The sequence below is a fragment of the Dendrobates tinctorius genome, unplaced genomic scaffold, assembly GCF_039654945.1.
Source record: "Dendrobates tinctorius isolate UK_male_01 unplaced genomic scaffold, ASM3965494v1 ptg000224l, whole genome shotgun sequence".
NCBI lineage: Eukaryota > Metazoa > Chordata > Amphibia > Anura > Dendrobatidae > Dendrobates > Dendrobates tinctorius.
In genome coordinates, this window is record NW_027361891.1 from 13,234,048 (window position 1) to 13,246,264 (window position 12,217).

At 51.5% G+C, this 12,217-nt stretch overlaps 1 protein-coding gene across 2 annotated transcripts in view; it reads left to right on the forward strand.

The window, feature by feature from the left end:
* The first annotated feature begins 3,032 nt into the window (after positions 1–3,032).
* TBC1D15 (TBC1 domain family member 15) overlaps positions 3,033–12,217 on the forward strand; it is a 231,914-nt gene continuing 222,729 nt past the window's right edge. Inside the window, exon 1 of one of the 2 annotated variants that reach the window (XM_073555537.1) lies at positions 3,033–3,185. In XM_073555537.1, the coding sequence (XP_073411638.1) occupies positions 3,162–3,185 (24 nt within the window). In that variant the 5' untranslated portion in view covers positions 3,033–3,161. The remainder of the gene's footprint in view (positions 3,186–12,217) is intronic. The other variant, XM_073555536.1, reaches the window with a different exon arrangement.

Consider the following 12,217-nt stretch of genomic DNA (forward strand, 5'->3'; position numbering starts at 1 on the left):
ATATGGTCACAGGACTAGGCCAAGACTCAGGGCGATGTCCGTCTAGACCTACCGTGTGTGCGGCGTCACCGCGGACGCAAACAAGTGCTGCTGACTGCATTGCGGCGACGACACAGCCGCAATACGACAATGCCCAAGAGGGGGCGCACTGTCGGACGCTAGTGCTGTGAGATGTGCACTGTGGCCTGCAGCGTGCCACTGACTGGCGCTGACTATGACTAAGTCTCTATGCACACACGTAATATCAGAGGGAGGGGATTTTCAAGAGTCATTCACAGGCACATGCATCCATCATCATTCATACAGATAGCAATTAGAGTCTATACTAGCACATGGCCGAGCGGCCATGCGAACCTTTTATATCCGGGACCTTCCGGAAGCTTCCAGATCTCTGACATGGACCAATCAAATCTGGAGAAGGACCTGAGCACGTGACTCCCGATCTCCAATGGGATATCGTCTCGTGAGCATGCTCAGTGGAGCGACAGAGGGACTTAGCCTCTGGAATGGTTTGCTGCAGGGCAACCTGCGTTGCTATCACTGGCCCATAGGTGGCAGCAACAGCCAGGCCCACAGAACTGGTCTGAGCAGGATGACTGGCACGCCGGGACTGCCGTGCAGGCTCCTGAGCGGTTGGTGGAGAATGGGAGACCACTGAATGCAAGGCTCTAGATTCCCGCTGTGCAGTTGCAGGAACCCAACGCCTAACACATAGTCTCCCCATATGCAGCATGAGGCTCCCATAGCCTCCACATGTGCAGCATGTTACCCTAATGGTCTCCTCATGTGCAGCATGTCACCCCTGTAGCCTCCCCATGTGCAGCACGTCGCCTCCATATGCAGCATGTCACTCCCCATGTGCAGCAGAATGTCACCCCCCCCATGTGCAGCAGTATGTATAGCATGTCACCCCCCCCCCATGTGCAAGCAGGTCAGCCCCATAGCCTCCCCATGCCCACCCAAACATCCCATACACATGAAAAAAAATAACACCATGTACTCACCTTGGTCCCTTTCCACGGTGCTCTGCTTCTCTCACTGTTTCCAGTGGACTGACTCTACGCAGTACACAGCTGACGTGATGAAATGTCATTGCGTCAGCTGTTTGACACACTGGTGGAGGAAGTGGCAGGCGGCCCCTCCTCCACCAAAGTAGTCAGCGCAGATCAAGACAGCAAGCTGGCAGGCACAGTGCAGCCCATGGACCTCTTGCTTCCAGCCCAACAATTGTCGTGGGCTGGACTATGAAAGCCAGAGGGCCGGATGTGGCCCTTGGGATGCACTTTGCAGTTTAATCGGTTAATAGCAAATGGGCGGAGTTTATGATGTAGGTGGGCAGGGTTTCAGACGCCTTACGTCAGCATAAATACGAGTTCATATATTGTGAACTCATATTTACCAGGGATCCATTTAGGATTCAAAAAGAGCCGGCTCTTTTTGGTGAGCGGCGCCGAGTGAGCTGGATCACCAGAAAGAGCCAGACTGCCCATCACTACAACTTTCCGTTAACTTGCTTGGATACAGCACTCTGTGAACAGCCAGCTTCTTTAGCAATGACCTTTTGTGGCTTACCCTCCTTGTGGAGTGTATCAATGACTGCCTTCTGGACATCTGTCAAGTCAGCAGTCTTCCCCATGATTGTGGAGCCTACTGAAACAGACTAAGGGACCTTTTTAAATGCATAGGAAGCCTTTGCAGGTGATTTATGTAAATTAAGCTAATTTACTGAGATAATGACTTTTGGGTTTTCATTGGCTGTAAGCCATAATCACCAACATTAACAGAGATAAACACTTGAAATAGATCACTCTGTCTGTAATTACTCTATATATCAGTTTCACTTTTTGTATTGAAGAACTGAAATAAATTAACTTTTTGATGACATTCGAATTTTGTAAGAAGCACCTGTAGTATCCCAAGTAATGCCCAACCGATTTGCTATGATTTACACCACAAAATGTTATCCGAGTCCCATTTTCTGAGTCTGGTACATGGGCCACCTAACTTTATTAAAAGACGCTCTGCCTCCTACTGATTACATCAGACCCTACGCCAAGACAGGCCAGTAATGAGAAATTCGCCCAACCTCTTAGGGTACGTTCCCAAGTTCAGCAATTGCTGAGTTTGACACTGCCTATTTATGCAGCGTGAAACCCGCCGTGGCCAGATGTTACAGCATAGTGGAGGGGACTTCTGGGAATCCCATGTCCGCGATGTGACTCTGACACCTGCAGACACGGGCATCCGATGCGTCTGTCAGGACCGCAGCAGGTCAATTTCTCTTGCGGAGACGCGAGCCTCCCCAACAGAAATTACAATAGAATGTATTGTATGCGCTAAATCCACACGGCTCAGTGATCACATACAGATCCACCTGCAGCGCGATGGACAGTGAAAATATTCTGCATCCAAGCCGCTGCTACGTCTGGAACGTGGGCACGTAAGGGTCTGTGCGATGGTAGGGACGATCTATACCAGTGCAGCCCAGGCCTGGCGCCAGTGGCACCGCAGAAACACCAGCCGCCCGTGGGTGGAAAGCCCCATCCACCAGATTTCAGCTACCTGCACCCACAGCTTTACCAGGAATTCAAATACCGGAAGATTTTCAGGCTGAAACTTTCCTGCTGCAGTTTTTCTGAAAGTCACAACTCAGTCATAACATGTAGGGCTCTCCGCCATGGCCAGATGGGGCCGTTGGACTCACAGCTGGGCCTGGGTTGGGCTATGGGGCTGATTTCCACTGGACGGCCATTGTGAGGACGATACAGGGTCAACCCAGTAAAGCTACATTTTACTTTCATGACCCCAGAACAGGCCAGTCGCTCTTGGCTAGAAAGCCACGGCCACTCATAGCCACCAATGATGGTGAACTACAAGGCAACCGACTCTCCAGAGCCGGGCGCAACAATGCTTTGCTCCATTCCCCACAGGTCGCGCCTGCGCATGAGACGCACGCCACAGGGAGCGGACTCCCGCCCTTCACAATGTCATTCCCGGAGCTAGCCAGCGTCACGTCAACTGACAAGTGACCGCACCCCGTGACACATCACGTGCTCGCCTACTGACGCTGAAGACAGCACTGCGCGTGCGCAACTGCCTCCAGGACGTGTGTTCCTTGACACGTGAGGAGCGCGACGTCATCGTAAACACTCGTAGACAAGATGGCGGCGCCTGGCACCGGAAAGGTAACGGAAAAAGGAAGTTTGGTTGTGTCGGGCATCCCGGAAGCGGCTGCAAGCCGCACTTGTAGTGTGCATGCGGAGTGTTCGCTGGCAGACACGGGCTCTTAGTGACGTGTAGTACTGACAGTCCGCCTTGTAATGAGCTGTGCCATGGTGCCCGCTGTGACAGTCTGCCTAGTATCTGGTGTAGAAGTGACACTGGGGTCTGGTGGTCTTTGTACACACTTCTGTGCTAGTGTTATGTTGTGCGCCTGACACCTGTCCACATTGCTGCAGCTTCGGCTGTATCCGTCACCTGACACCTGTCCACATTGCTGCACTCCGGCTGTATCCGTCACCTGACACCTGTCCACATTGCTGCAGCTCCGGCTGTATCTGTCACCTGACACCTGTCCACATTGCTGCAGCTCCGGCTGTATCCATCACCTGACACCTGTCCACATTGCTGCAGCTCCGGCTGTATCCGTCACCTGACACCTGTCCACATTGCTGCAGCTCCGGCTGTATCCATCACCTGACACCTGTCCACATTGCTGCACTCCGGCTGTATCCATCTCCTGACACCTGTCCACATTGCTGCACTCCGGCTGTATCCGTCACCTGACACCTGTCCACATTGCTGCAGCTCCGGCTGTATCTGTCACCTGACACCTGTCCACATTGCTGCACTCCGGCTGTATCCATCTCCTGACACCTGTCCACATTGCTGCACTCCGGCTGTATCCGTCACCTGACACCTGTCCACATTGCTGCACTCCGGCTGTATCTGTCACCTGACGCCTGTCCACATTGCTGCAGCTCCGGCTGTATCCGTCACCTGACACCTGTCCACATTGCTGCAGCTCCGGCTGTATCCGTCACCTGACGCCTGTCCACATTGCTGCAGCTCCGGCTGTATCCGTCTCCTGACGCCTGTCCACATTGCTGCACGCCGGCTGTATCCATCTCCTGACACCTGTCCACATTGCTGCAGCTCCGGCTGTATCTGTCACCTGACGCCTGTCCACATTGCTGCAGCTCCGGCTGTATCTGTCACCTGACACCTGTCCACATTGCTGCAGCTCCGGCTGTATCCATCTGACACCTGTCCACATTGCTGCACTCCGGCTGTATCCGTCACCTGACACCTGTCCACATTGCTGCACTCCGGCTGTATCTGTCACCTGACGCCTGTCCACATTGCTGCAGCTCCGGCTGTATCCGTCACCTGACGCCTGTCCACATTGCTGCAGCTCCGGCTGTATCCGTCACCTGACGCCTGTCCACATTGCTGCAGCTCCGGCTGTATCCGTCACCTGATGCCTGTCCACATTGCTGCAGCTCCGGCTGTATCCGTCACCTGACACCTGTCCACTTTGCTGCAGCTCCGGCTGTATCCATCACCTGACACCTGTCCACATTGCTGCACTCCGGCTGTATCCGTCACCTAACGCCTGTCCACATTGCTGCAGCTCCGGCTGTATCCGTCACCTGACACCTGTCCACATTGCTGCAGCACCGGCTGTATCCATCACTTGACACCTGTCCACATTGCTGCACTCCGGCTGTATCCATCACTTGACACCTGTCCACATTGCTGCGGTTCTGGCTGTATCCATCACCTGACACCTGTCCACATTGCTGCACTCCGGCTGTATCCATCACCTGACACCTGTCCACATTGCTGCACTCTGGCTGTATCCATCGCCTGACACCTGTCCACATTGCTGCACTCTGGCTGTATCCATCGCCTGACACCTGTACACTGCTGCACTCCAGCTGTATCCATCACCTGACACCTGTCCACATTGCTGCAGCTCCGGCTGTATCCGTCACCTGTCCACATTGCTGCAGCTCCGGCTGTATCCGTCACCTGACACCTGTCCACATTGCTGCAGCTCCGGCTGTATCCGTCACCTGACACCTGTCCACATTGCTGCAGCTCCGGCTGTATCCGTCACCTGACACCTGTCCACATTGCTGCAGCTCCGGCTGTATCCGTCACCTGACACCTGTCCACATTGCTGCAGCTCCGGCTGTATCCGTCACCTGACACCTGTCCACATTGCTGCAGCTCCGGCTGTATCCGTCACCTGACACCTGGCCACATTGCTGCAGCTCCAGCTGTATCCATCTCCTGATACCTGTACACATTGCTGCACTCTGACTGTATCCATCTCCTGACACCTGTCCACATTGCTGCAGCTCCGGCTGTATCCGTCACCTGACACCTGTCCACATTGCTGCAGCTCCGGCTGTATCCGTCACCTGACACCTGTCCACATTGCTGCAGCTGTATTCATCACCTGACACCTGTCCACATTGCAAGAGCTCCGGCTGTATCCATCTCCTGATACCTGTACACATTGCTGCACTCTGACTGTATCCATCTCCTGACACCTGTCCGCATTGCTGCACTCTGACTATATCCATCTCCTGACACATGTCCACATTGCTGCAGCACCAGCTGTATCCATCACCTGACACCTGTCCACATTGCTGCACTCCGGCTGTATCCATCACTTGACACCTGTCCACATTGCTGCGGTTCTGGCTGTATCCATCACCTGACACCTGTCCACATTGCTGCGGTTCTGGCTGTAACCATCACCTGACACCTGTCCACATTGCTGCACTCCGGCTGTATCCATCACCTGACACCTGTCCACATTGCTGCACTCCGGCTGTATCCATCACCTGACACCTGTCCACATTGCTGCACTCCGGCTGTATCCATCGCCTGACACCTGTACACATTGGTGCACTCCGGCTGTATCCATCACCTGACACCTGTACACTGCTGCACTCCGGCTGTATCCATCACCTGACACCTGTCCACATTGCTGCAGCTCCGGCTGTATCCGTCACCTGACACCTGTCCACATTGCTGCAGCTCCGGCTGTATCCGTCACCTGTCCACATTGCTGCAGCTCCGGCTGTATCCGTCACCTGACACCTGTCCACATTGCTGCAGCTCCGGCTGTATCCGTCACCTGACACCTGTCCACATTGCTGCAGCTCCGGCTGTATCCGTCACCTGACACCTGTCCACATTGCTGCAGCTCCGGCTGTATCCGTCACCTGACACCTGGCCACATTGCTGCAGCTCCAGCTGTATCCATCTCCTGATACCTGTACACATTGCTGCACTCTGACTGTATCCATCTCCTGACACCTGTCCACATTGCTGCAGCTCCGGTTGTATCCGTCACCTGACACCTGTCCACATTGCTGCAGCTCCAGCTGTATTCATCACCTGACACCTGTCCACATTGCAAGAGCTCCGGCTGTATCCATCTCCTGATACCTGTACACATTGCTGCACTCTGACTGTATCCATCTCCTGACACCTGTCCACATTGCTGCACTCTGACTATATCCATCTCCTGACACATGTCCACATTGCTGCAGCACCAGCTGTATCCATCACCTGACACCTGTCCACATTGCTGCACTCCGGCTGTATCCATCACTTGACACCTGTCCACATTGCTGCAGCTCCGGCTGTATCCGTCACCTGACACCTGTCCACATTGCTGCAGCTCCGGCTGTATCCGTCACCTGACACCTGTCCACATTGCTGCAGCTCCGGCTGTATCCGTCACCTGACACCTGGCCACATTGCTGCAGCTCCAGCTGTATCCATCTCCTGATACCTGTACACATTGCTGCACTCTGACTGTATCCATCTCCTGACACCTGTCCACATTGCTGCAGCTCCGGCTGTATCCGTCACCTGACACCTGTCCACATTGCTGCAGCTCCAGCTGTATTCATCACCTGACACCTGTCCACATTGCAAGAGCTCCGGCTGTATCCATCTCCTGATACCTGTACACATTGCTGCACTCTGACTGTATCCATCTCCTGACACCTGTCCACATTGCTGCACTCTGACTATATCCATCTCCTGACACATGTCCACATTGCTGCAGCACCAGCTGTATCCATCACCTGACACCTGTCCACATTGCTGCACTCCGGCTGTATCCATCACCTGACACCTGTCCACATTGCTGCGGTTCTGGCTGTATCCATCACCTGACACCTGTCCACATTGCTGCGGTTCTGGCTGTAACCATCACCTGACACCTGTCCACATTGCTGCACTCCGGCTGTATCCATCACCTGACACCTGTCCACATTGCTGCACTCCGGCTGTATCCATCGCCTGACACCTGTACACATTGGTGCACTCCGGCTGTATCCATCACCTGACACCTGTACACTGCTGCACTCCGGCTGTATCCATCACCTGACACCTGTCCACATTGCTGCAGCTCCGCCTGTATCCGTCACCTGACACCTGTCCACATTGCTGCAGCTCCGGCTGTATCCGTCACCTGACACCTGTCCACATTGCTGCAGCTCCGGCTGTATCCGTCACCTGACACCTGTCCACATTGCTGCAGCTTCGGCTGTATCCATCACCTGACACCTGTCCACATTGCTGCAGCTCCGGCTGTATCCATCACCTGACACCTGTCCACATTGCTGCACTCTGGCTGTATCCATCACCTGACACCTGTCCACATTGCTGCGGTTCTGGCTGTATCCATCACCTGACACCTGTCCACATTGCTGCGGTTCTGGCTGTATCCATCACCTGACACCTGTCCACATTCCTGCGGTTCTGGCTGTATCCATCACCTGACACCTGTCCACATTGGTGCGGTTCTGGCTGTATCCATCACCTGACACCTGCCCACAATGCTGCGGATCTGGCTGTATCCATCAACTGACACCTGTCCACATTGCTGCAGCTCCAGCTGTATCCATCACCTGGCACCTGTCCACATTGCTGCAGCGCCGGCTGTATCCATCACCTGACACCTGTACACATTGCTGCAGCTCCAGCTTTATCCATCCCCTGACACCTGCCCACATTGCTGCAGCTCCAGCTGTATCTATCTCCTGACACCTGTCCACATTGCTGCACTCCGGTTGTATCCATCTCCTGACACCTGTCCACATTGCTGCACTCCGGCTGTATCCATCACCTGACACCTGTTCACATTGCTGCAGCTCCAGGCTCCAGCTGTATCCATCACCTGACACCTGTACATATTGCTGCATCTTCAGCTGTATCCATCACCTGACACCTGTGTACATTGCTGCACTCCGGTTGTATCCATCGCCTGACGCCTGTACACATTGCCGCAGCTCCAGGCTTCGGCTGTATCTATCACCTGACACCTGTACACGTTGCTGCCGCTCTGGCTGAATCCATCGCCTGACACCTGTACATATAGCTGCAGCTCCAGGCTCCGCCTGTATCCATCATCTGACTGACACCTGTGCACATTGAGCGCTAGGCTCCGGCTCTGTCCATCACCTGACAAACTTGCTCTGCCCCCAGGAAATCAGATATGGCTGCTGCCCACATGTATGACCTGGTACTGCCAGGAGCTTGGCTGCGATATGCTGAGGTAGAATCCGCCTGTGGTTAAATTCTGGGGCATCTCTTTCCTATATTTCTGGGAGGCGTAGACCTAAAGTGTCAGCTCATTCCCAGACACACCCCCAACTGGCATCTCTAAGTCCTCAGTCACACCTATGTAATTTTTCACATGTGTGTCATCAGTGTTTTGGATCAGATTTTCATCAATTGTGTCAGTTTTTATCAGTTTTCATTAGTTTTTCACATATAATAAAAGATAACCCAATGGAGGTTTCTCAAGCTTCTCCCACTATTTAGGGAATAATGGATGGCATTCAAGTGCTGTCCATTGTTATTCTCAGACCCATAGATTTGCATTTGATCTGTGACTGATCAATATCTGACAAGTCCCTGAGATTTTGTGATGATCACTGGGTACACACACATACATAAATGTGAAAACACCAGATAGAACACGTATGTGAAAAACTGACATGTGAATGAGCCTTAATTGTCATTCTTTCATCTACTAAATCTTCACTGTTGGGCTGTGTGCCCACGTTGCATTTTTTAATGCGTTTCCGCCTCAGCGGAAACGCTTAAAAAATGCTAATAAAACGCACCCCCATGCAGTCCTATGGGAGTCTGCGGTTGCTGTGCTCATGCTGCGGCTTTTTCCGCTGGGGAGTTGCATAGCGGTAAAATCCGCAGCATGTTCATTATTTCTGTGCCATCGCGGTGATTCCGCCGTCATATGATTGCATTAAAACGCTCACTTTATGCATGTGGCTATGCCCACCATGCGTAAAGTGAGCGCTTCATGTGCGGTGGGTACCCAGGGTCTGGAGAAGAGGAGACTCCATCATACACTGGGTACCATATTCCTTTAAAAAATAGAATTAAAATAAAAACTAAGGATGTACTCACCTTCTGATTGCCCCCGGAGTCCTCCCGCCTCTCTGCCACTCTGCCAGCATCTTCCGTTCCCAGGTATGCATTGCGCGAATCACCTCTGATGACGTAGCGGTTTCGTGTGATGCTACGTCATCAGAGGTCATTGTCACACTGCATCCCTGGGAACGGAAGTTGCCGGCAGCATGGCTGAGAAGTGGGAGGACTCCGGGAGCCGACAGAAGGTGACTACATCCCTATTTTTATTTTTTATTCTTTTTTTTTATATTATTTTTTACATTCTATCTTTTACTATTGATGCTGCATAGGCAGCATCAGTAGTAAAAAGTTGGTCACACTTGTCAAGCACTGTGCTTGACAAGTGTGACCAACCTGTCAATCACTTTTCCAAGCGATGCTTCAAATCGCTTGGAAAGCGCTCGCATTCTGCAAGCTAAAAACACTTGTATTTTGCGGGAAAACGCATGCGAATTCCGAATGCGTTTTACCCGCGGCAGGGAGTTGCGGAAATGCTGGACAATTCCGCAGCTTTTCAGCAACGTAGGAACTTAGCCTTAGGGTGCAGTCAGACTGCACTGAGTAGTCAGCAGCTCTCCCAACCGGAGCGTGACATCTTCATATAAATCTATGCACCTGTAACGCTCGGGTCAGTATAGCCGCGAGCCAGTCCGTGCACTGCTTTCTGATCTCGGTCTGATTTATACGTCTACTACTATACATCAGAGAAAAAAGACAGATTAGAAATTCTGGTGTCAACCTATATTATCTTTTGGTTGCTTGTCAAATACAACGGACAAGACTATCTTCATTGATTTTCATTAGCGTTTTCATTGTTTTCCATTGTTGACAAAAAAGTTTTTCCACCTTCTCTTACCCATCAGTCAGTGAAAAATGGCTCTCGTCTGAGTGCTGTCAGAATTTTTCACTGACCCGTAGACTTCCATTGCCGATTTTGATCTGACACTGACTGTGGTACGTCTTTGCAATTTTTGCTCAGACCCCTTGGTCCTAGGAAGAAATCTGACATATGAACAACCCTATTCCCAATTATATTAGGCTACTTTCACACATCAGGTTTTCGGCGTCAGGCGCGATCCGGCGTCGTGCCGGAACGCCGGATCCGGCAAATGTTTCGTAAAACCGGATGTGACGGATCCGGTTTTCTGCCGGATCCGTCTTTTTCTTGACAGACAAAACCGGATCCGTCTCATCCGGTTCATCCGTTTTTCTATCCGTTTTTTCGACGGATTACGCCGGATCCGGTTTTTAAAATTGACCCTTGTGGCCTTCCGAACGGGATTGGCTACTGGAAAACTATATATAGCATGTTCCTACAGCCCTTCTTTGACAGGTTGTAGAGGAGAAAGTGCAGGTTGGAGAGAAGAGCAAGTTACTGGCGAAGATGGATGTTGTCATTGGAAATATTTTGAAGAATTTGGCGGATTTTATAGCGGAGGCGAATCGTTTGAGGGTGATTGTTCTGGAGAAGGAGAGAGCGAGACAGCAGCGCATCAGGCATCGTAGACGACGTTTGTGGATCCACCCCATCACAGCCAAGAGAATGACGCGTGGGGTCTATTCTACACTCTGCATGGACCTTCGACGAAACCCGGATAAATTTTTTGGATATGTTAGGATGAAAATGGAGAATTTTGATTACTTGGTGGAGCGCATTGCACACCTCATAAGAAAAGCGGACACCTATTGCCGCTTCTCTGTTTCACCCGCAGAGCGTCTGATGGTGACTTTAAGGTAAGCCACATTTATTGGATATGCTCGCATCAGAGCACACTTTCACTGCAATCTTGTTGGTGGTAGTTTGTATCTCCAAGTGTTATAGGTCAGTTTTGGTATGTAATGCTGTGATTTAAAACTAATTTATTGTTTTTTAATTCCCCACAGATTTCTTGCAACTGGAGAATCCCTTTCGTCACTGCATTTCCAGTACAGACTCGGGATTTCCACCATATCTGGAATTGTGAAGTACACATGCCGTGCACTGTGGGACTCCTTAGCTGAAGAGTTTTTACCAGAGCCCACAACAGAGAGGTGGATTGAAATTGCTGACAAGTTTCAACAGATATGTCAGTTTCCAAACTGCTTGGGCGCTGTGGACGCGAAACATATCCGCATTGTAAAGCCAGCTGGATCGGGATCGGAATATTTCAATTACAAGAAATATTTTTCAATTGTCCTCATGGCCATCACTGACGCGGAATACAAATTTATTGCGGTTGATATTGGGGCCTATGGCCGCTCCAATGACTCTCAAGTTTTCAAACTGTCTGCCATGGGGCGTAAACTGTATGGAAACACCTTCCAGTTCCCACCACCTAGACCGCTGCCGCAAACATCTGGTCCACCTATGCCATTTGTCTGTGTAGGGGATGAAGCCTTCCAGCTGTCAGAACACCTTTTGAAACCGTACTCTAGCAGAGGATTGACAAGACCAAAACGCATTTTTAATTACCGCCTCACAAGAGCAAGAAGAATGGTTGAATGTACCTTTGGTATTCTGACAGCCAAATGGCGGGTCCTATTGACTGCGATCAACCTCAAGACAGAAACTGTGGACGAGGTGATCAAAGCGTGCGTGGTACTCCACAATTTTGTTATCTGCAAGGAACCCATTTCCATTGAGGACACCTCTGAAGAAACCACCTTGCAAGATTACCATGACATTACCACTAGAAGTTCTGTGACGGTTTCAGTAATGAGGGACAATTTTGCAATATACTTTATGTCACCTCAAGGCAGAGTACAC